This window comes from Oncorhynchus mykiss, chromosome 8, assembly GCF_013265735.2.
Source record: "Oncorhynchus mykiss isolate Arlee chromosome 8, USDA_OmykA_1.1, whole genome shotgun sequence".
Classification (NCBI taxonomy): Eukaryota; Metazoa; Chordata; class Actinopteri; order Salmoniformes; family Salmonidae; genus Oncorhynchus; species Oncorhynchus mykiss.
The window spans coordinates 25191735-25214828 of record NC_048572.1 but is presented as its reverse complement, the minus strand read 5'-3'; the positions used below and the strand labels follow the sequence as shown (position 1 = coordinate 25214828).

General features: G+C 38.8%; 1 protein-coding gene across 50 annotated transcripts in view; it reads right to left on the bottom strand.

Moving 5' to 3' along the window:
- The window catches only part of adgrf8 (adhesion G protein-coupled receptor F8), a 37358-nt gene extending 19335 nt beyond the window's left edge, over positions 1 to 18023 (bottom strand). For 31 of the 50 annotated variants that reach the window (XM_036985113.1, XM_036985115.1, XM_036985117.1 and 28 more), the window contains exons 1-66: positions 17935 to 18023; positions 17146 to 17265; positions 15476 to 15579; positions 15072 to 15126; positions 14773 to 14925; positions 14489 to 14653; positions 14172 to 14324; positions 13919 to 14089; positions 13776 to 13817; positions 13485 to 13646; positions 13223 to 13393; positions 13092 to 13133; positions 12791 to 12952; positions 12529 to 12699; positions 12398 to 12439; positions 12107 to 12268; positions 11845 to 12015; positions 11714 to 11755; positions 11413 to 11574; positions 11151 to 11321; positions 11020 to 11061; positions 10719 to 10880; positions 9773 to 9943; positions 9642 to 9683; positions 9341 to 9502; positions 9079 to 9249; positions 8948 to 8989; positions 8657 to 8818; positions 8395 to 8565; positions 8264 to 8305; positions 7963 to 8124; positions 7701 to 7871; positions 7570 to 7611; positions 7279 to 7440; positions 7017 to 7187; positions 6886 to 6927; positions 6585 to 6746; positions 6323 to 6493; positions 6192 to 6233; positions 5901 to 6062; positions 5639 to 5809; positions 5508 to 5549; positions 5207 to 5368; positions 4945 to 5115; positions 4814 to 4855; positions 4513 to 4674; positions 4251 to 4421; positions 4120 to 4161; positions 3829 to 3990; positions 3567 to 3737; positions 3436 to 3477; positions 3135 to 3296; positions 2873 to 3043; positions 2742 to 2783; positions 2451 to 2612; positions 2189 to 2359; positions 2059 to 2100; positions 1758 to 1919; positions 1496 to 1666; positions 1365 to 1406; positions 1074 to 1235; positions 812 to 982; positions 682 to 723; positions 381 to 542; positions 119 to 289; positions 1 to 29 (exon numbers count right to left, since the gene is read on the bottom strand). The exon at positions 1 to 29 is cut by the window's left edge and continues 13 nt beyond it. In XM_036985113.1, coding sequence (XP_036841008.1) covers positions 1 to 29; positions 119 to 289; positions 381 to 542; positions 682 to 723; positions 812 to 982; positions 1074 to 1235; positions 1365 to 1406; positions 1496 to 1666; positions 1758 to 1919; positions 2059 to 2100; positions 2189 to 2359; positions 2451 to 2612; positions 2742 to 2783; positions 2873 to 3043; positions 3135 to 3296; positions 3436 to 3477; positions 3567 to 3737; positions 3829 to 3990; positions 4120 to 4161; positions 4251 to 4421; positions 4513 to 4674; positions 4814 to 4855; positions 4945 to 5115; positions 5207 to 5368; positions 5508 to 5549; positions 5639 to 5809; positions 5901 to 6062; positions 6192 to 6233; positions 6323 to 6493; positions 6585 to 6746; positions 6886 to 6927; positions 7017 to 7187; positions 7279 to 7440; positions 7570 to 7611; positions 7701 to 7871; positions 7963 to 8124; positions 8264 to 8305; positions 8395 to 8565; positions 8657 to 8818; positions 8948 to 8989; positions 9079 to 9249; positions 9341 to 9502; positions 9642 to 9683; positions 9773 to 9943; positions 10719 to 10880; positions 11020 to 11061; positions 11151 to 11321; positions 11413 to 11574; positions 11714 to 11755; positions 11845 to 12015; positions 12107 to 12268; positions 12398 to 12439; positions 12529 to 12699; positions 12791 to 12952; positions 13092 to 13133; positions 13223 to 13393; positions 13485 to 13646; positions 13776 to 13817; positions 13919 to 14089; positions 14172 to 14324; positions 14489 to 14653; positions 14773 to 14925; positions 15072 to 15126; positions 15476 to 15577 — 7953 coding nt within the window. In that variant the 5' untranslated portion in view covers positions 15578 to 15579; positions 17146 to 17265; positions 17935 to 18023. Of the gene's footprint in view, positions 30 to 118; positions 290 to 380; positions 543 to 681; positions 724 to 811; positions 983 to 1073; positions 1236 to 1364; positions 1407 to 1495; positions 1667 to 1757; positions 1920 to 2058; positions 2101 to 2188; positions 2360 to 2450; positions 2613 to 2741; positions 2784 to 2872; positions 3044 to 3134; positions 3297 to 3435; positions 3478 to 3566; positions 3738 to 3828; positions 3991 to 4119; positions 4162 to 4250; positions 4422 to 4512; positions 4675 to 4813; positions 4856 to 4944; positions 5116 to 5206; positions 5369 to 5507; positions 5550 to 5638; positions 5810 to 5900; positions 6063 to 6191; positions 6234 to 6322; positions 6494 to 6584; positions 6747 to 6885; positions 6928 to 7016; positions 7188 to 7278; positions 7441 to 7569; positions 7612 to 7700; positions 7872 to 7962; positions 8125 to 8263; positions 8306 to 8394; positions 8566 to 8656; positions 8819 to 8947; positions 8990 to 9078; positions 9250 to 9340; positions 9503 to 9641; positions 9684 to 9772; positions 9944 to 10325; positions 10368 to 10456; positions 10628 to 10718; positions 10881 to 11019; positions 11062 to 11150; positions 11322 to 11412; positions 11575 to 11713; positions 11756 to 11844; positions 12016 to 12106; positions 12269 to 12397; positions 12440 to 12528; positions 12700 to 12790; positions 12953 to 13091; positions 13134 to 13222; positions 13394 to 13484; positions 13647 to 13775; positions 13818 to 13918; positions 14090 to 14171; positions 14325 to 14488; positions 14654 to 14772; positions 14926 to 15071; positions 15127 to 15475; positions 15580 to 17145; positions 17266 to 17934 lie in introns of all 50 variants that reach the window. The other 19 variants (XM_036985150.1, XM_036985158.1, XM_036985160.1 and 16 more) reach the window with 17 other exon arrangements.
- Positions 18024 to 23094: the final 5071 nt, after the last annotated feature.

Genomic DNA, 23094 nt, shown 5'->3' with positions numbered 1-23094 from the left:
GGCTGTTGTTGTTGGACATGCTGTAAAGTCTTTAAGGTGAAGAAAATAGAATATTGGTTACTTACACATATTAGAAAATGTTAACAAATGTCAAATGTGTGAGGATGTTGGTTCTTACTTTGGTGGAGAACAGACTGGCAGTACTGTCCATCTGGAGGAATGGCATTGATACATCCACACGTGTCAGATGTGATGTCATCACAATTCCCAAAAGAGACACACTGGTCACATGACCAACGATACTGGTCCTCACATCTGCACTGGAATCCAGTAGCATTTGGGAAGCAAACTGAGGACATGAGAGTAGATTAAGAAATCAAAATGACACTTAATCGGTATGTAAGCAATTAAAAATAATAACTTGCACATTGAAGTCTTACCTGTAGACATGTTAACACCAGTGATTTGTGTCAGATTATTGATTCTGACAGGGTAAATAGCATTTCTCAGAATGGCTCTCAGTTGATCTATCACTGTAACGTCTGTGGTGTTCAGTTCAATTTCAATCATGTACTCATAGAGAGTTGGTGGTACTGTTGGAACTGAAAATGAACAATCTCAGTCATTAACCTGCTAATATTAAATAGATTTAGATCCATCAAGATGACAAAACATGACATAACAATAGAAATGCTATGGCTCTTAATACAATTCATCAGATATATCTTTCTCCATTATTACCTGTTGTAGGAGAGGCTGTTGTTGTTGGACATGCTGTGAAGTCTTTGAGGTTACGAAAATAGGATATTGTTTAGTTACACATATTAGAAAATGTTAACAAATGTCAAATGTGTGAGGATGTTGTTCTTACTTTGGTGGAGAACAGACTGGCAGTACTGTCCATCTGTAGGAATGGCATTGATACATCCACACGTGTCAGATGTGATGTCATCACATTTCCCGTAAGAGACACACTGGTCACATGACCAACGATACTGGTCCTCACATCTGCACTGGAATCCAGTACCATTTGGGAAGCAAACTGAGGACATGAGAGTAGATTAAGAAATCAAAATGACACTTAATCAGTGTGTAAGCAATTCAAAATAATAACTTGCACATTGAAGTCTTACCTGTAGACATGTTAACACCAGTGATTTGATTCAGATTATTGATTCTGACAGGGTAAATAGCATTTCTCAGAATGGCTCTCAGTTGATCTATCACTGTAACGTCTGTGGTGTTCAGTTCAATTTCAATCATGTACTCATAGAGAGTTGGTGGTACTGTTGGAACTGAAAATGAACAATGTCAATCATTAACTTGCTAATATTAAATAGATTTAGATCCATCAATATCCCAAAACAATTGTCATGCGTTTGTTTTTCAAGTAATTCATCAGATATATTTTGGTCCTACAATACCTGTTGTCGGAGAGGCTGTTGTTGTTGGACATGCTGTAAAGTCTTTAAGGTGAAGAAAATAGAATATTGGTTACTTACACATATTAGAAAATGTTAACAAATGTCAAATGTGTGAGGATGTTGGTTCTTACTTTGGTGGAGAACAGACTGGCAGTACTGTCCATCTGGAGGAATGGCATTGATACATCCACACGTGTCAGATGTGATGTCATCACAATTCCCAAAAGAGACACACTGGTCACATGACCAACGATACTGGTCCTCACATCTGCACTGGAATCCAGTAGCATTTGGGAAGCAAACTGAGGACATGAGAGTAGATTAAGAAATCAAAATGACACTTAATCGGTATGTAAGCAATTAAAAATAATAACTTGCACATTGAAGTCTTACCTGTAGACATGTTAACACCAGTGATTTGTGTCAGATTATTGATTCTGACAGGGTAAATAGCATTTCTCAGAATGGCTCTCAGTTGATCTATCACTGTAACGTCTGTGGTGTTCAGTTCAATTTCAATCATGTACTCATAGAGAGTTGGTGGTACTGTTGGAACTGAAAATGAACAATCTCAGTCATTAACCTGCTAATATTAAATAGATTTAGATCCATCAAGATGACAAAACATGACATAACAATAGAAATGCTATGGCTCTTAATACAATTCATCAGATATATCTTTCTCCATTATTACCTGTTGTAGGAGAGGCTGTTGTTGTTGGACATGCTGTGAAGTCTTTGAGGTTACGAAAATAGGATATTGTTTAGTTACACATATTAGAAAATGTTAACAAATGTCAAATGTGTGAGGATGTTGTTCTTACTTTGGTGGAGAACAGACTGGCAGTACTGTCCATCTGTAGGAATGGCATTGATACATCCACACGTGTCAGATGTGATGTCATCACATTTCCCGTAAGAGACACACTGGTCACATGACCAACGATACTGGTCCTCACATCTGCACTGGAATCCAGTACCATTTGGGAAGCAAACTGAGGACATGAGAGTAGATTAAGAAATCAAAATGACACTTAATCAGTGTGTAAGCAATTCAAAATAATAACTTGCACATTGAAGTCTTACCTGTAGACATGTTAACACCAGTGATTTGATTCAGATTATTGATTCTGACAGGGTAAATAGCATTTCTCAGAATGGCTCTCAGTTGATCTATCACTGTAACGTCTGTGGTGTTCAGTTCAATTTCAATCATGTACTCATAGAGAGTTGGTGGTACTGTTGGAACTGAAAATGAACAATGTCAATCATTAACTTGCTAATATTAAATAGATTTAGATCCATCAATATCCCAAAACAATTGTCATGCGTTTGTTTTTCAAGTAATTCATCAGATATATTTTGGTCCTACAATACCTGTTGTCGGAGAGGCTGTTGTTGTTGGACATGCTGTAAAGTCTTTAAGGTGAAGAAAATAGAATATTGGTTACTTACACATATTAGAAAATGTTAACAAATGTCAAATGTGTGAGGATGTTGGTTCTTACTTTGGTGGAGAACAGACTGGCAGTACTGTCCATCTGGAGGAATGGCATTGATACATCCACACGTGTCAGATGTGATGTCATCACAATTCCCAAAAGAGACACACTGGTCACATGACCAACGATACTGGTCCTCACATCTGCACTGGAATCCAGTAGCATTTGGGAAGCAAACTGAGGACATGAGAGTAGATTAAGAAATCAAAATGACACTTAATCGGTATGTAAGCAATTAAAAATAATAACTTGCACATTGAAGTCTTACCTGTAGACATGTTAACACCAGTGATTTGTGTCAGATTATTGATTCTGACAGGGTAAATAGCATTTCTCAGAATGGCTCTCAGTTGATCTATCACTGTAACGTCTGTGGTGTTCAGTTCAATTTCAATCATGTACTCATAGAGAGTTGGTGGTACTGTTGGAACTGAAAATGAACAATCTCAGTCATTAACCTGCTAATATTAAATAGATTTAGATCCATCAAGATGACAAAACATGACATAACAATAGAAATGCTATGGCTCTTAATACAATTCATCAGATATATCTTTCTCCATTATTACCTGTTGTAGGAGAGGCTGTTGTTGTTGGACATGCTGTGAAGTCTTTGAGGTTACGAAAATAGGATATTGTTTAGTTACACATATTAGAAAATGTTAACAAATGTCAAATGTGTGAGGATGTTGGTTCTTACTTTGGTGGAGAACAGACTGGCAGTACTGTCCATCTGTAGGAATGGCATTGATACATCCACACGTGTCAGATGTGATGTCATCACATTTCCCGTAAGAGACACACTGGTCACATGACCAACGATACTGGTCCTCACATCTGCACTGGAATCCAGTACCATTTGGGAAGCAAACTGAGGACATGAGAGTAGATTAAGAAATCAAAATGACACTTAATCAGTGTGTAAGCAATTCAAAATAATAACTTGCACATTGAAGTCTTACCTGTAGACATGTTAACACCAGTGATTTGATTCAGATTATTGATTCTGACAGGGTAAATAGCATTTCTCAGAATGGCTCTCAGTTGATCTATCACTGTAACGTCTGTGGTGTTCAGTTCAATTTCAATCATGTACTCATAGAGAGTTGGTGGTACTGTTGGAACTGAAAATGAACAATCTCAGTCATTAACTTGCTAATATTAAATAGATTTAGATCCATAAATATCCCAAAACAATTGTCATGCGTTTGTTTTTCAAGTAATTCATCAGATATATTTTGGTCCTACAATACCTGTTGTAGGAGAGGCTGTTGTTGTTGGACATGCTGTAAAGTCTTTAAGGTGAAGAAAATAGAATACTGGTTATTTACACATATTAGAAAATGTTAACAAATGTCAAATGTGTGAGGATGTTGGTTCTTACTTTGGTGGAGAACAGACTGGCAGTACTGTCCATCTGTAGGAATGGCATTGATACATCCACACGTGCCAGATGTGATGTCATCACATTTCCCGTAAGAGACACACTGGTCACATGACCAACGATACTGGTCCTCACATCTGCACTGGAATCCAGTACCATTTGGGAAGCAAACTGAGGACATGAGAGTAGATTAAGAAATCAAAATGACACTTAATCGGTATGTAAGCAATTACAAATAATAACTTGCACATTGAAGTCTTACCTGTAGACATGTTAACACCAGTGATTTGATTCAGATTATTGATTCTGACAGGATAAATAGCATTTCTCAGAATGGCTCTCAGTTGATCTATCACTGTAACGTCTGTGGTGTTCAGTTCAATTTCAATCATGTACTCATAGAGAGTTGGTGGTACTGTTGGAACTGAAAATGAACAATGTCAGTCATTAACCTGCTAATATTAAATAGATTTAGATCCATCAAGATGACAAAACATGACATAACAATAGAAGTGCTATGGCTCTTAATACAATTCATCAGATATATCTTTCTCCATTATTACCTGTTGTCGGAGAGGCTGTTGTTGTTGGACATGCTGTAAAGTCTTTAAGGTGAAGAAAATAGGATATTGGTTAGTTACACATATTAGATAATGTTAACAAAAGTCAAATGTGTGAGGATGTTGGTTCTTACTTTGTTGGAGAACAGACTGGCAGTACTGTCCATCTGGAGGAATGGCATTGATACATCCACACGTGTCAGATGTGATGTCATCACAATTCCCAAAAGAGACACACTGGTCACATGACCAACGATACTGGTCCTCACATCTGCACTGGAATCCAGTACCATTTGGGAAGCAAACTGAGGACATGAGAGTAGATTAAGAAATCAAAATGACACTTAATCAGTGTGTAAGCAACTAAAAATAATAACTTGCACATTGAAGTCTTACCTGTAGACATGTTAACACCAGTGATTTGATTCAGATTATTGATTCTGACAGGGTAAATAGCATTTCTCAGAATGGCTCTCAGTTGATCTATCACTGTAACGTCTGTGGTGTTCAGTTCAATTTCAATCATGTACTCATAGAGAGTTGGTGGTACTGTTGGAACTGAAAATGAACAATGTCAGTCATTAACTTGCTAATATTAAATAGATTTAGATCCATCAAGATGACAAAACATGACATAACAATAGAAATGCTATGGCTCTTAATACAATTCATCAGATATATCTTTCTCCATTATTACCTGTTGTAGGAGAGGCTGTTGTTGTTGGACATGCTGTAAAGTCTTTAAGGTGAAGAAAATAGAATATTGGTTACTTACACATATTAGAAAATGTTAACAAATGTCAAATGTGTGAGGATGTTGGTTCTTACTTTGGTGGAGAACAGACTGGCAGTAATGTCCATCTGTAGGAATGGCATTGATACATCCACACGTGTCAGATGTGATGTCATCACAATTCCCAAAAGAGACACACTGGTCACATGACCAACGATACTGGTCCTCACATCTGCACTGGAATCCAGTACCATTTGGGAAGCAAACTGAGGACATGAGAGTAGATTAAGAAATCAAAATGATACTTAATCAGTGTGTAAGCAATTAAAAATAATAACTTGCACATTGAAGTCTTACCTGTAGACATGTTAACACCAGTGATTTGATTCAGATTATTGATTCTGACTGGGTAAATAGCATTTCTCAGAATGGCTCTCAGTTGATCTATCACTGTAACGTCTGTGGTGTTCAGTTCAATTTCAATCATGTACTCATAGAGAGTTGGTGGTACTGTTGGAACTGAAAATGAACAATGTCAGTCATTAACTTGCTAATATTAAATAGATTTAGATCCATCAATATCCCAAAACAATTGTCATGCGTTTGTTTTTCAAGTAATTAATCAGATATATTTTGGTCCTACAATACCTGTTGTAGGAGAGGCTGTTGTTGTTGGACATGCTGTAAAGTCTTTAAGGTGAAGAAAATAGGATATTGGTTAGTTACACATATTAGAAAATGTTAACAAAAGTCAAATGTGTGAGGATGTTGGTTCTTACTTTGGTGGAGAACAGACTGGCAGTACTGTCCATCTGGAGGAATGGCATTGATACATCCACACGTGTCAGATGTGATGTCATCACAATTCCCAAAAGAGACACACTGGTCACATGACCAATGATACTGGTCCTCACATCTGCACTGGAATCCAGTACCATTTGGGAAGCAAACTGAGGACATGAGAGTAGATTAAGAAATCAAAATGATACTTAATCAGTGTGTAAGCAATTAAAAATAATAACTTGCACATTGAAGTCTTACCTGTAGACATGTTAACACCAGTGATTTGATTCAGATTATTGATTCTGACAGGGTAAATAGCATTTCTCAGAATGGCTCTCAGTTGATCTATCACTGTAACGTCTGTGGTGTTCAGTTCAATTTCAATCATGTACTCATAGAGAGTTGGTGGTACTGTTGGAACTAAAAATGAACAATGTCAGTCATTAACTTGCTGATATTAAATAGATTTAGATCCATCAAGATGACAAAACATGACATAACAATAGAAATGCTATGGCTCTTAATACAATTCATCAGATATATCTTTCTCCATTATTACCTGTTGTAGGAGAGGCTGTTGTTGTTGGACATGCTGTGAAGTCTTTGAGGTTACGAAAATAGGATATTGTTTAGTTACACATATTAGAAAATGTTAACAAATGTCAAATGTGTGAGGATGTTGGTTCTTACTTTGGTGGAGAACAGACTGGCAGTACTGTCCATCTGTAGGAATGGCATTGATACATCCACACGTGTCAGATGTGATGTCATCACATTTCCCGTAAGAGACACACTGGTCACATGACCAACGATACTGGTCCTCACATCTGCACTGGAATCCAGTACCATTTGGGAAGCAAACTGAGGACATGAGAGTAGATTAAGAAATCAAAATGACACTTAATCAGTGTGTAAGCAATTAAAAATAATAACTTGCACATTGAAGTCTTACCTGTAGACATGTTAACACCAGTGATTTGATTCAGATTATTGATTCTGACAGGGTAAATAGCATTTCTCAGAATGGCTCTCAGTTGATCTATCACTGTAACGTCTGTGGTGTTCACTTCAATTTCCATCATGTACTCATAGAGAGTTGGTGGTACTGTTGGAACTGAAAATGAACAATGTCAGTCATTAACTTGCTAATATTAAATAGATTTAGATCCATCAATATCCCAAAACAATTGTCATGCGTTTGTTTTTCAAGTAATTCATCAGATATATTTTGGTCCTACAATACCTGTTGTCGGAGAGGCTGTTGTTGTTGGACATGCTGTAAAGTCTTTAAGGTGAAGAAAATAGGATATTGTTTAGTTACACATATTAGAAAACGTTAACAAATGTCAAATGTGTGAGGATGTTGGTTCTTACTTTGGTGGAGAACAGACTGGCAGTACTGTCCATCTGGAGGAATGGCATTGATACATCCACACGTGTCAGATGTGATGTCATCACAATTCCCAAAAGAGACACACTGGTCACATGACCAACGATACTGGTCCTCACATCTGCACTGGAATCCAGTACCATTTGGGAAGCAAACTGAGGACATGAGAGTAGATTAAGAAATCAAAATGACACTTAATCAGTGTGTAAGCAACTAAAAATAATATCTTGCACATTGAAGTCTTACCTGTAGACATGTTAACACCAGTGATTTGATTCAGATTATTGATTCTGACAGGGTAAATAGCATTTCTCAGAATGGCTCTCAGTTGATCTATCACTGTAACGTCTGTGGTGTTCACTTCAATTTCAATCATGTACTCATAGAGAGTCGGTGGTACTGTTGGAACTGAAAATGAACAATGTCAGTCATTAACTTGCTAATATTAAATAGATTTAGATCCATCAAGATGACAAAACATGACATAACAATAGAAGTGCTATGGCTCTTAATACAATTCATCAGATATATCTTTCTCCATTATTACCTGTTGTAGGAGAGGCTGTTGTTGTTGGACATGCTGTGAAGTCTTTGAGGTTACGAAAATAGGATATTGTTTAGTTACACATATTAGAAACTGTTAACAAATGTCAAATGTGTGAGGATGTTGGTTCTTACTTTGGTGGTGAACAGACTGGCAGTACTGTCCATCTGTAGGAATGGCATTGATACATCCACACGTGTCAGATGTGATGTCATCACAATTCCCAAAAGAGACACACTGGTCACATGACCAACGATACTGGTCCTCACATCTGCACTGGAATCCAGTACCATTTGGGAAGCAAACTGAGGACATGAGAGTAGATTAAGAAATCAAAATGATACTTAATCAGTGTGTAAGCAATTAAAAATAATAACTTGCACATTGAAGTCTTACCTGTAGACATGTTAACACCAGTGATTTGATTCAGATTATTGATTCTGACTGGGTAAATAGCATTTCTCAGAATGGCTCTCAGTTGATCTATCACTGTAACGTCTGTGGTGTTCAGTTCAATTTCAATCATGTACTCATAGAGAGTTGGTGGTACTGTTGGAACTGAAAATGAACAATGTCAGTCATTAACTTGCTAATATTAAATAGATTTAGATCCATCAATATCCCAAAACAATTGTCATGCGTTTGTTTTTCAAGTAATTCATCAGATATATTTTGGTCCTACAATACCTGTTGTCGGAGAGGCTGTTGTTGTTGGACATGCTGTAAAGTCTTTAAGGTGAAGAAAATAGGATATTGGTTAGTTACACATATTAGAAAATGTTAACAAATGTCAAATGTGTGAGGATGTTGGTTCTTACTTTGGTGGAGAACAGACTGGCAGTACTGTCCATCTGGAGGAATGGCATTGATACATCCACACGTGTCAGATGTGATGTCATCACAATTCCCAAAAGAGACACACTGGTCACATGACCAACGATACTGGTCCTCACATCTGCACTGGAATCCAGTACCATTTGGGAAGCAAACTGAGGACATGAGAGTAGATTAAGAAATCAAAATGACACTTAATCAGTGTGTAAGCAATTAAAAATAATAACTTGCACATTGAAGTCTTACCTGTAGACATGTTAACACCAGTGATTTGTGTCAGATTATTGATTCTGACAGGGTAAATAGCATTTCTCAGAATGGCTCTCAGTTGATCTATCACTGTAACGTCTGTGGTGTTCACTTCAATTTCCATCATGTACTCATAGAGAGTTGGTGGTACTGTTGGAACTGAAAATGAACAATGTCAGTCATTAACTTGCTAATATTAAATAGATTTAGATCCATCAAGATGACAAAACATGACACAACAATAAAGGTGCTATGGCTCTTAATACAATTCATCAGATATATCTTTCTCCATTATTACCTGTTGTAGGAGAGGCTGTTGTTGTTGGACATGCTGTGAAGTCTTTGAGGTTACGAAAATAGGATATTGTTTAGTTACACATATTAGAAAATGTTAACAAATGTCAAATGTGTGAGGATGTTGGTTCTTACTTTGGTGGAGAACAGACTGGCAGTACTGTCCATCTGTAGGAATGGCATTGATACATCCACACGTGTCAGATGTGATGTCATCACATTTCCCGTAAGAGACACACTGGTCACATGACCAACGATACTGGTCCTCACATCTGCACTGGAATCCAGTAGCATTTGGGAAGCAAACTGAGGACATGAGAGTAGATTAAGAAATCAAAATGACACTTAATCAGTGTGTAAGCAATTCAAAATAATAACTTGCACATTGAAGTCTTACCTGTAGTCATGTTAACACCAGTGATTTGTGTCAGATTATTGATTCTGACAGGGTAAATAGCATTTCTCAGAATGGCTCTCAGTTGATCTATCACTGTAACGTCTGTGGTGTTCAGTTCAATTTCAATCATGTACTCATAGAGAGTTGGTGGTACTGTTGGAACTAAAAATGAACAATGTCACTCATTAACTTGCTAATATTAAATAGATTTAGATCCATCAATATCCCAAAACAATTGTCATGCGTTTGTTTTTCAAGTAATTAATCAGATATATCTTTCTCCATTATTACCTGTTGTCGGAGAGGCTGTTGTTGTTGGACATGCTGTAAAGTCTTTAAGGTGAAGAAAATAGGATATTGGTTAGTTACACATATTAGAAAATGTTAACAAAAGTCAAATGTGTGAGGATGTTGGTTCTTACTTTGTTGGAGAACAGACTGGCAGTACTGTCCATCTGGAGGAATGGCATTGATACATCCACACGTGTCAGATGTGATGTCATCACAATTCCCAAAAGAGACACACTGGTCACATGACCAACGATACTGGTCCTCACATCTGCACTGGAATCCAGTACCATTTGGGAAGCAAACTGAGGACATGAGAGTAGATTAAGAAATCAAAATGACACTTAATCAGTGTGTAAGCAACTAAAAAGAATAACTTGCACATTGAAGTCTTACCTGTAGACATGTTAACACCAGTGATTTGATTCAGATTATTGATTCTGACAGGGTAAATAGCATTTCTCAGAATGGCTCTCAGTTGATCTATCACTGTAACGTCTGTGGTGTTCAGTTCAATTTCAATCATGTACTCATAGAGAGTTGGTGGTACTGTTGGAACTGAAAATGAACAATGTCAGTCATTAACTTGCTAATATTAAATAGATTTAGATCCATCAAGATGACAAAACATGACATAAATATAGAAATGCTATGGCTCTTAATACAATTCATCAGATATATCTTTCTCCATTATTACCTGTTGTAGGAGAGGCTGTTGTTGTTGGACATGCTGTGAAGTCTTTGAGGTTACGAAAATAGGATATTGTTTAGTTACACATATTAGAAAATGTTAACAAATGTCAAATGTGTGAGGATGTTGGTTCTTACTTTGGTGGAGAACAGACTGGCAGTACTGTCCATCTGTAGGAATGGCATTGATACATCCACACGTGTCAGATGTGATGTCATCACAATTCCCAAAAGAGACACACTGGTCACATGACCAACGATACTGGTCCTCACATCTGCACTGGAATCCAGTAGCATTTGGGAAGCAAACTGAGGACATGAGAGTAGATTAAGAAATCAAAATGACACTTAATCGGTATGTAAGCAATTAAAAAGAATAACTTGCACATTGAAGTCTTACCTGTAGACATGTTAACACCAGTGATTTGTGTCAGATTATTGATTCTGACAGGGTAAATAGCATTTCTCAGAATGGCTCTCAGTTGATCTATCACTGTAACGTCTGTGGTGTTCACTTCAATTTCCATCATGTACTCATAGAGAGTTGGTGGTACTGTTGGAACTGAAAATGAACAATGTCAGTCATTAACTTGCTAATATTAAATAGATTTAGATCCATCAAGATGACAAAACATGACACAACAATAAAGGTGCTATGGCTCTTAATACAATTCATCAGATATATCTTTCTCCATTATTACCTGTTGTAGGAGAGGCTGTTGTTGTTGGACATGCTGTGAAGTCTTTGAGGTTACGAAAATAGGATATTGTTTAGTTACACATATTAGAAAATGTTAACAAATGTCAAATGTGTGAGGATGTTGGTTCTTACTTTGGTGGAGAACAGACTGGCAGTACTCTCCATCTGGAGGAATGGCATTGATACATCCACACGTGTCAGATGTGATGTCATCACAATTCCCAAAAGAGACACACTGGTCACATGACCAACGATACTGGTCCTCACATCTGCACTGGAATCCAGTAGCATTTGGGAAGCAAACTGAGGACATGAGAGTAGATTAAGAAATCAAAATGACACTTAATCGGTATGTAAGCAATTAAAAATAATAACTTGCACATTGAAGTCTTACCTGTAGACATGTTAACACCAGTGATTTGTGTCAGATTATTGATTCTGACAGGGTAAATAGCATTTCTCAGAATGGCTCTCAGTTGATCTATCACTGTGACGTCTGTGGTGTTCAGTTCAATTTCCATCATGTACTCATAGAGAGTTGGTGGTACTGTTGGAACTGAAAATGAACAATGTCAGTCATTAACTTGCTAATATTAAATAGATTTAGATCCATCAATATCCCAAAACAATTGTCATGCGTTTGTTTTTCAAGTAATTCATCAGATATATTTTGGTCCTACAATACCTGTTGTCGGAGAGGCTGTTGTTGTTGGACATGCTGTAAAGTCTTTAAGGTGAAGAAAATAGGATATTGGTTAGTTACACATATTAGAAAATGTTAACAAATGTCAAATGTGTGAGGATGTTGGTTCTTACTTTGGTGGAGAACAGACTGGCAGTACTGTCCATCTGGAGGAATGGCATTGATACATCCACACGTGTCAGATGTGATGTCATCACAATTCCCAAAAGAGACACACTGGTCACATGACCAACGATACTGGTCCTCACATCTGCACTGGAATCCAGTACCATTTGGGAAGCAAACTGAGGACATGAGAGTAGATTAAGAAATCAAAATGACACTTAATCAGTGTGTAAGCAATTAAAAATAATAACTTGCACATTGAAGTCTTACCTGTAGACATGTTAACACCAGTGATTTGATTCAGATTATTGATTCTGACAGGGTAAATAGCATTTCTCAGAATGGCTCTCAGTTGATCTATCACTGTAACGTCTGTGGTGTTCAGTTCAATTTCAATCATGTACTCATAGAGAGTTGGTGGTACTGTTGGAACTGAAAATGAACAATGTCAGTCATTAACTTGCTAATATTAAATAGATTTAGATCCATCAAGATGACAAAACATGACATAACAATAGAAATGCTATGGCTCTTAATACAATTCATCAGATATATCTTTCTCCATTATTACCTGTTGTAGGAGAGGCTGTTGTTGTTGGACATGCTGTAAAGTCTTTGAGGTTACGAAAATAGGATATTGTTTAGTTACACATATTAGAAAATGTTAACAAATGTCAAATGTGTGAGGATGTTGGTTCTTACTTTGGTGGAGAACAGACTGGCAGTACTGTCCATCTGTAGGAATGGCATTGATACATCCACACGTGTCAGATGTGATGTCATCACATTTCCCGTAAAAGACACACTGGTCACATGACCAACGATACTGGTCCTCACATCTGCACTGGAATCCAGTACCATTTGGGAAGCAAACTGAGGACATGAGAGTAGATTAAGAAATCAAAATGACACTTAATCCGTGTGTAAGCAATTAAAAATAATAACTTGCACATTGAAGTCTTACCTGTAGACATGTTAACACCAGTGATTTGATTCAGATTATTGATTCTGACAGGGTAAATAGCATTTCTCAGAATGGCTCTCAGTTGATCTATCACTGTAACGTCTGTGGTGTTCACTTCAATTTCAATCATGTACTCATAGAGAGTTGGTGGTACTGTTGGAACTGAAAATGAACAATGTCACTCATTAACTTGCTAATATTAAATAGATTTAGATCCATCAATATCCCAAAACAATTGTCATGCGTTTGTTTTTCAGGTAATTCATCAGATATATTTTGGTCCTACTTTACCTGTTGAAGGAGAGGCTGTTGTGGTTGGACATGCTGTAAAATCTGTAATGTGACGAAAATATAACATTGCTTCATTGGTTCAACAGAAATAGGAAAAATATCATGACAATTAAATCTATAAAATACAGGACTTTGGCGTTTACTTGGGTTTTGAACCGACTGGCAGTACTCTCCATCAGAAGGAATTGCATTAATACAGCTACAGGGTTTATCTGTATTTTCTTCACATGCCCCATAGATGGCGCAATTGTTACACGACCAACGATACTGGTCCTCACATCTGCACTGGAATCCAGTTCCATTTGGGTAGCACACTGAAAAACAAAATATCAGTATAAATCATAATTTTCTACGATTTAAATAAAATAATTCATCAAGAGCTTAAATATTTCTTACCTGTAGTAATGTTGATATCAGTGATGTTGATCATGCTACTAAGTGCGAATGGTAAACTGAGGTTTTTCAGAAGGTTCTTCGGTTCGTCTATGGCTTTTAAGTCATTGACATTGACCTCAACTTCCACAAAGTACTCCAGAAGAGTTACAGGTTCTGTTGAATCAAATATATGGAACATGCATTTGCATTGTTATATCAAACCAGAGCAATTATTTGTGTTATTAAATTGCAATTAGAATATCAAGTTTATTCAGTTTTTATATCAAGTTTATTCATTAATACAGATTCAAGTATTTTATAAACAAATAATAAGTTACTTGTGTATGGCTGGCAGTACTGTCCATCTGCTGGATTGGCATTGATACATCCACATGTGTCACCAGTGATGTCATCACAGGATCCATATGTGACACAGTTGTTATATGACCAACGATACTGGTCCTCACATCTGCACTGGAATCCAGTACCATATGGGTAGCACACTGAAATGGAAATGTGTTTCAGGACATGTGCATGTAAAAAATGTATTCAATAAATTATTTTTCTCCTACATAATTAGAAAAGCAATGCCTAGCACTAGCAAGCCCAACAGTATAACTACCAGTAGTGATGTCTACAGCAGAGATTTCAGTGGAGTTGTTGATAGTGAGGGGAAGACTTGTTGAATTCACAGCTGACTTAATTTGCTCTATTGTTTTGATGTCTGACACGTTCACTTCAACATCAATTATGTAGTTCCAGCGATTGGATAACACTGTAAAGGATCGAAACAGAGGGAAGGGTGACGTTCAGGAGAAGAGTCCCTATGCTCTTTTTAAATACATGGTTTGAATTGTCATTCAAGAGGATGATGTTTGGCTTTGCAAGATCATTTAAAGGTGATCCGTTGACTAAACTCACCTGCTCTTTTTTCCCTAACATGTGACAGATGTGGGTTGTACTCTGTGTTGAATCCCTTTACCAAGAGAATGAAAGTCAGTATCCACATTTACATTTGCTTCAGAGAGTCCATATCATCTTAGAATATTTTCCACATTTAGAATGTCCTGTTTGATAGGTCTTGGGGGTTTCAAGGGTGGTTCAATACTGTATGATCATCAAATCACGAGACTCCACACTAACCAGTTCAACCAATAATATGTCCAAAAAAATCATGATAGTTATGGTGCAAGAACTTAACAGTAGACCGCCTGACTCTTACTAAGATCACCAAGACGCTAAGTTTCTCATATTCTGTTACATTTGTTCCTAAATATTGTCGGAAGGTTTCTATTGGACAGCATGAGGTACTGTTAACATAATACCTGTGAAAAAAGGCTTGAAATCTCAATGAATTCCCGTGTTTCCAAAACAGAGCATGTCACCAGGAGAACAAGGACACTCAGCCCATTCTTTGTTATTGCCATTCCTGTTATGGGGAAACAAGGCAAAGGAGTTGAGAAAAAAACCAGGAAGAACTGTAAAAACCTACATTCACTATAATGTTTAAAGTACACAATAAAACCCCACAGGTAACTTTTCTGAAGCACTTATATCATGCACGCTTAATTTAAAAAATGTCCATAGAAGTATCTATTGTTTCATTTCATGATTTGTAATTCTGAGATTTAAAAAAAAATCTGATTAAGCTGAATCAAGGGATTTGTGATATCTTCACTATAACCTTATGTAATGTGCTAATTGAAATAATGAATCTCATCTGGACTTATTGTACAAATACACTTAGTGTGCAGCCATTTATTTGTAAGTAGGAAAGACACTGAAATGTGATCTGCTATTTTTACAAAACATTTATGTTATGTTAAGTATAATAGCTGAAGTTCATTCCTCATTCCTAGAATGCCATTGCCTAGAATGTCCCTGTCCCTGGTGAGTGGACAATTCCCCACATGTTCCAATGTCATGTTGAAATACATTATCTAAGACAATGAATTGTAAACAACATATAATAAAGGGAAAGGGAAAGGGGGAGACCTAGTCAGTTGTACAACTGAATGCCTTCAACTGAAACGTGTCTCCCGCATTTAACCCGACCCCTCTGAATCAGAGAGGTGCGGAGGGCTGCCTTAAACGACATCCACGTCTTCGGCGCCTGGGGAACAGTGGGTTAACTGCCTTGCTCAGGGGCAGAACGACAGATTTTTACAGCTCAGGGATTTTTTTTTGTCAGCTCGGGGGTTCGATCCAGCAACCTTTCGGTTACTGGCCCAACTCTCTAACCGCTACAGAGTATTCCTCCAAAAAAGTGTCAAAATACATTTCTGAAGGATGTGCGGACGGACGTACTGTAGGAAATTCATATAACATAAATATTATTTCAAAGTGAAAATGTTACTGGATTTCTGAAAAAATAAATAAATTCTGCTGCATATGGAAGTCGACATTCACTGAATGAAAAACAGATTCTGTATATCTCATCTAACATTATTGATACCCATATTATGACAAAAGTACAATCATAAACATGGAAATGGGTTACAAATAGCACGGTAGGTCTATAGTCAAAGAAATGTACTTGACAACCACTGTACCATGTCAAACAGATTCATCTTATATGTAATGACAACATGCTTTACTGGCATAATCTCAGTTCTTGTATGGCCCTATTGGTCACATCTACGTCGTGGGCCGGGCCCCAAGCCCTGGTGTAACAGACTAGGGCTCTGTTGTCCTTTTGTAGGCCTGCTCTTCTGATTTAGATTAGTAGCCTTCTCTGCGTGAAGGTAGTTGACATTTGATTTAGACATTTCCAGTCCCTTTGTCTGTATCAGTCTGATGACTTCTTAGCCAGCTTCACTGTCAGTTCTGAATGGGGGATCCTACTGAACTGTCTAAATGAAGTGTCAACTCCATCCTTGGACACGTTGCTATGCAAATCAAACACACTTCTGAAAGTGCAGTGTGGGAAAAATGTATTTTATGTGCCATATTATTGTTCAGGTACAATTAGATTTTCATAAATATTTAACTTTACCTTTATTGGCCACACTGCTCTTCCTATGATCATTAGCACGTTGATCACTGTAGTGCTGATGTCCAAATTGTTGCTAGTTTGTTCAAAAGCAGTTGACATCAGTCATCAATCATGTCATGTCTACCACACAAATAACAAAAGGAACACAAGAAAAGCAAGCTTGATGTTTAAAAAACTTAAATCGAATTATTAAGCTTTTCAGACAGGAAAGGATCTAATAGGCACCAACAACAGGCACCAGAAAAAGATAGGCACCAGCATGCAACAGAAGAGGGAATTGAAAGACACCAGAAAAATATAGGCACCAACAGGCTACAGAATATTTATATAAACACCAATAGGTAGCAGAGAAAACTTAATGGAGCTACTGCTACCACTACCAGAAAGTCGTACGTGTAAAACTTGACAGCACAAAATATCTTTAACTAATAAACCAACTAAGGAAATCAATGTGACTCCAGATAGCGTATTGTGGGGCCAGTTGAAAACATGGAAACTCAGATATTCAATCTGTGCTCCTGATATGCACTGTTATTTGATGTTGCTTATATCATGTCAGACCCTAAGTAATAATGAGTTACAGATACAACAGAAACATTTAGATTTGTATTTAAGCCTCAACTCAGAAAGGAGGTCAGTCTCATTACCATCCAAGTGAAGATCCCATGTAGGCCAATTTCTGTCTCTTTCCCCCCCTCCTTTTAACATTGACCTAAATTATTATTCAGTTCTTCACTATCATCCTCATCTATCATTTCACTGAAAAACAAACTAACAAAAATACCTTACCTTGCTTCTCCTTACTGTTCTGGTTGACAAGTGTAGTATTGTACGTTGCAGGGAGACTCAAAACCCACATCCAACACCGTTTACTGACTGTCACGCCCTTAATACCGTGAACTACCGGGAACAATTCCTGAAATATGGTAAGGGACTGACTGACTGTGACAGAGCACCTGCTCAACAGGTTTCATTATTTATTCTGTTTCCTTGTGTCACTAAATGAAACTGAGTTAGAATTGAAGAGCAGAGCACAGACACACTTGAGCCATCAGTACAGCCATCGTTATAAATTAGAAGTAAAAGATAAAAGGTTTTACCAGTATCCATTAGCCTTTACATATGCTTAAATTAGTGATTCTGACTGTAAAATGTATAATTTTGTTATTTCAGGGGAGATTGGCGATGAATAGACCCTTAAGCACAATTAGTGTGTTAATATTACAAATATATCATGTTAATAGTTTTGTTCATTGTCTCTCACACGGGTATACCTGGTTTATGTGAGTTTTGGTAAATAGGGTTGTCAACGACTTCCGCCGAAGTCGGCTTCCCTCCTTGTTCGGGTGGCGTTCGGCGTTCGACGTCACCGGCCTTCTAGCCATCGCCGCTCCATTTTTCATTGTTCCATTTGTTTTGTCTTGTTCCCCGCACACCTGGTTTACATTCCCTAATCACACTGCATATATATATATATATATATATATTCCTCTGTTCCCACCCATGTCTTTATGTGGAATTGTTTTGTTTTGTGTTTGTTGCCTCGCGCCAGTCTGGTTTTTCACCCCACCACATCTGTTTTTCTATGAATATTGAGGCTTGGGCACTGGGGTAGACCTGTTTTATATGAATATCGAGCTTTATGACCATGATTTGACCTGGTTTACAATTATATATATTACATGTGTAACTCTGTGTTGTTGTATGTGTCGAACTGCTGTGCTTTATCTTGGCCAGGTCACAGTTGCAAATGAGAACTTATTCTCAACTAGCCTACCTGGTTAAATAAAGGTGAAATAAAAAAGAAATAAAAAATATACAGGTAACTCCTACAGGTAATGAGTCTGAATTTAAGTCTACTGCCCTTTAACATCCTTTTTGGTAACACGTTTGTGTTAGACAAAAAGTGAAAGAGGCTAATGTAATGTACTTTGAGTTTATATAGGAAATGGTTAGGGTATAACAGGTTAGTGGACACAATACTAAGATATGCAAACAGGGTTGGGGTGTGGAGCGGATAGCTGCGTATACTGTACCTTTTGGTGACCTGGGGGAACACAGGCCTTGGCAAAGTGGGTAACAGGGCTATACTTTTTCAAAAAGCAATATGGATGACATGTAAGGGTTACTAATGGTATAAGACTTTCATAGTGGTATGTCGGAAAACAATTGGGAACAAATGGGTTAAGTAGGCTACTTGTGACATCACAACCAGGGCAGACTGCTTTTCATGAAACCCAATCATCAGGATGGGTAGAGAAGTCACATGGTATTTCAATAAGAATCTAAAGAATGCAGTAGGTTTCTCTTAGAGGTATAGCGATTGCTGTGCTGTGCTCTGCTAACATTGGTATTGTTATTGAAACTGAACATTTTATATGTTTTAGTTGTCTTTTACCTACGGTTGCAAGGGGAGTGTATATTACTGGAATGTTGGTTTAAAAATAAATGTGGGTACAGTACTTCAGATAATCACAGGTGTCTGTAATTATCTCTGGCCCTCAGTGTGGCATTATCACATGTAAAATATATACAATCATCAAGTAAGAAGATTTTAAAATAAAAAGAAATGACCAACAAAGCTGTAAAACATTATCCTAAATAAAACCATACATTTAGTTTAATTTAATGCCATTGAAGTTCAGCATGGAATCCATGATAATTCTTTTTTACACACTTTTATTTATTTTACTATGTCAGTATGTATTTTTTGTAAATGATTTGGCACCAAGCCCATGGCAGTTGTGAAAAAAGTTAAATGTTGCATACAATCAAATCACGTTTTTTTTGTCATGTGCTTTGGTGTAGATTAACACTGAATGCTTACTTACTTGTGAGTCATTTTCCAGCAATACAGAGTTAAAGATAAAGATAAAATACATATAGAAATAGTGACAAATGGAATAAATACACAGTGAATAACGAATAGCAACAACATGTAAAAATAACATGGCTAGATACTGGGAGTACCAGTACCGAGTCAATGTGCAGGGGTGCAAGGTAATTGAGGTAGCTATGTACATATACAGTTCCTTCAGGAAGTATTCACACCCCTTGACTTTTCACCCATTTTGTTTTGTAACAACTGTCACACCCTGATCTTTTTCACCTGTCTTTGTGCTTGTCTCCACCCCCAACCAGGTGTCTCCCATCTCCCATCATTATCACCTATGTATTTATACCTGCATTTTCTGTACAGGTAAAGAGTCAATGTGCGGAGAGTCAATGTGCGGGGGCACCGGTTAGTCGAGGTAATTGAGGTAATATGTACATGTAGGTAGAGTTATTAAAGTGACTATGCATAGATGATAACAACAGAGAGTAGAAGTGGTGTAAAAGGAGGGGGGCAATGCAAATAGTCTGGGTAGCCATTTGATTAGATGTTCAGGAGTCTTATGGCTTGGGGGTAGAAGCTGTTTAGAAGACTCTTGGACTTGGCGCTCCGGTCCTGCATGCCGTTCGGTAGCAGGGAGAACAGTCTATGACTTGGGTGCCTGGAGTCTTTGACAATTTTTAGTGCCTTCCTCTGATACCGCCTGGTATAGAGATCATGGATGGCAGGAAGCTTTGCCCCATTGATGCACTGGGCTGTACGCACTACCCTCTGTAAATGCCTTGCGGTCGGAGGCCGAGCAGTTACCACACCAAGCGATGCAACCAATCAGGATGCTTTCGGTGGTGCAGCTGTAGAACCTTTTGAGGATCTGAGGACCCATGCCAAATCTTTTCAGTCTCCTGAGGGGGAATAGGTTTTGTCGTGCCCTCTTCACAACTGTCTTGGTGTGTTTGGACCATGTTAGTTTGTTGGTGATGTGGACACCAAGGAACTTGAAGCTCTCATCCTGCTCCACTACAGCCCCGTTGATGTGAATGGGGGCATGCTCGGTCCTCTTTTTCCTGTAGTCCACAATCATCTCCTTTGTCTTGATCACATTGAGGGAGAGGTTGTTGTCCTGGCATCACATGGCCATCTCTGACCTCCTCCCTATAGGCTGTCTCGTCGTTGTCGGTGACCACTGTTGTGTTATCAGCAAAGTTAATGATAGTGTTGGAGTCATGCCTGGCCGTGCAGTCATGAGTGAACAGGGAGTACAGGAGGGGACTGAAAATGCACCCCTGAGGGGCCCCTGTGTTGAGGATCAGTGTGGCGGATGTGTTATTACCTACCCTTACCACCTGGGGGTGGCCCGTCAGGAAGTCCAGGATCCAGTTGCAGAGGGAGGTGTTTAGTCCCACGGTCCTTAGCTTATTGGTGAGTTTGATGAGCTTTGAGGGCACTATGGTGTTAAACGCTGAGCTGTAGTCAATGAGTAGCATTCTCACATAGGTGTTCCTTTTGTCCAGGTGGGAAAAGGCAGTGTGGAGTGCAATAGAGATTGCATCATCTGTGGATCTGTTTGGGCGGTACTCAAATTGGAGTGGGTCTGGGGTTTCTGGGATGTTCATGTGAGCCATGACCAGCCTTTCAAAGCACTTCATGGCTACAGACTTGAGTTCTATGGGTCGGTAGTCATTTAGGCATGTTACCTTAGTGTTCTTGGGCACAGGGACTGTGGTGGTTTGCTTAAAACATGTTTGTATTACGCATTTGGACAGGGAAAGGTTGAAAATGTCAGTGAAGACACTTGCCAGTTGGTCAGCGCATGCTCGCATTACACGTCATGGTAATCCGTCTGATTACCTGCGGTCTTGTGAATGCTGACCTGTTTAAAGGTCTTACTCACATCGGCTGCGGAGAGCGTGGTCACACAGTCTTCCGGAACAGCTGGTGCTCTCATGCATGTTTCAGTGTTATTTGCCTCGAAGCAAGCATAGAAGTAGTTTAGCTTGTCTGGTAGGCTCGTGTCACTGGGCAGCTCTCGGCTGTGCTTCCCTATCCGGCTCCTGTGTCTGCATCTGGGGCTTAGCCTGAGCCTTGATAGTACGAACTGGCCATGACTGACCCAGCAGACTCGGACCAGCTCTGCAACGCTGTCTCCTCCCAAGGAGCCACTATTGGAAGACATGAGGAATCACTTCATAACCTTATGGAAGGACTCCAGAACTTGGCAGAATGTGCCATAACTGTGCTTTCAATGTATTGCTGGAGCAATTCAATGGATATTCTACTAGGCAGCAAGCCTCTACGGTAACCCCCCAGACTCTCAGTAACACAGCTACCAGTGGCGCTTCTCCCCAGCCTATCCTGGCTTCCTGAGAACACCGCTACGCCAGAGATCCAAGAACCTTCCAAGTGTTTCTCTCCCAGTGCTCCCTCATCTTCAAGCTGCAGCCCTCTTCGTTTCCCTCTGATCGCTCGAAGGGCTCTCGCCTGGGTGACAGTGGTGAGGAAGCAACAATCCACCGTTTTCCTCAGTCTGGAGGAGTTCATCGAGGAGGTTAGGAAGGTGTTAGATTCTCTGTTGTCCAGGAGAGAGGCTGCTCGGAAGCTACTCTGCGTCAAAACTCCTGTAGTGAGAGGCCTCCCGAAGGGGTCTAAGGTACTGCATCACAGTGCTAGCTGAGCCACTAGAGATCATGGTTTGAGTCCAGGTTCTGTCGACGTCGGCCATGACTTGGAGACCCATGGGGCGGCTCACAATTGGCTCAGCGTTGTTCGGGTTAGGGGAGGGTTTGGCCAGCAGGGATGTTCTTGTCCCATCGTGCTCTAGCGACTTCTGTGGCGGGCCGGGCGCAATGCGCACTGACGTGGTCACCAGGTGTATGGTGTTTCCTCCGACACATTGGTGCGGCTGGCTTCCAGGTTAAGTGGGCATTGTGTTTCGGGGGCACACGGCTCTCGACATTTGCCTCTCCCGAGTCCGTACGAGAGTTGCAGCGATGAGACAAGACTGTAATTACCAATTGGATATCACAAAATTGGGGAGAAAAAGGGATAAAAGTTTTAAAAACTCCCGTAGTATGGCAGACTATGCTGTAGATTTTCACACGTTTGCTGATCGTGCCTGG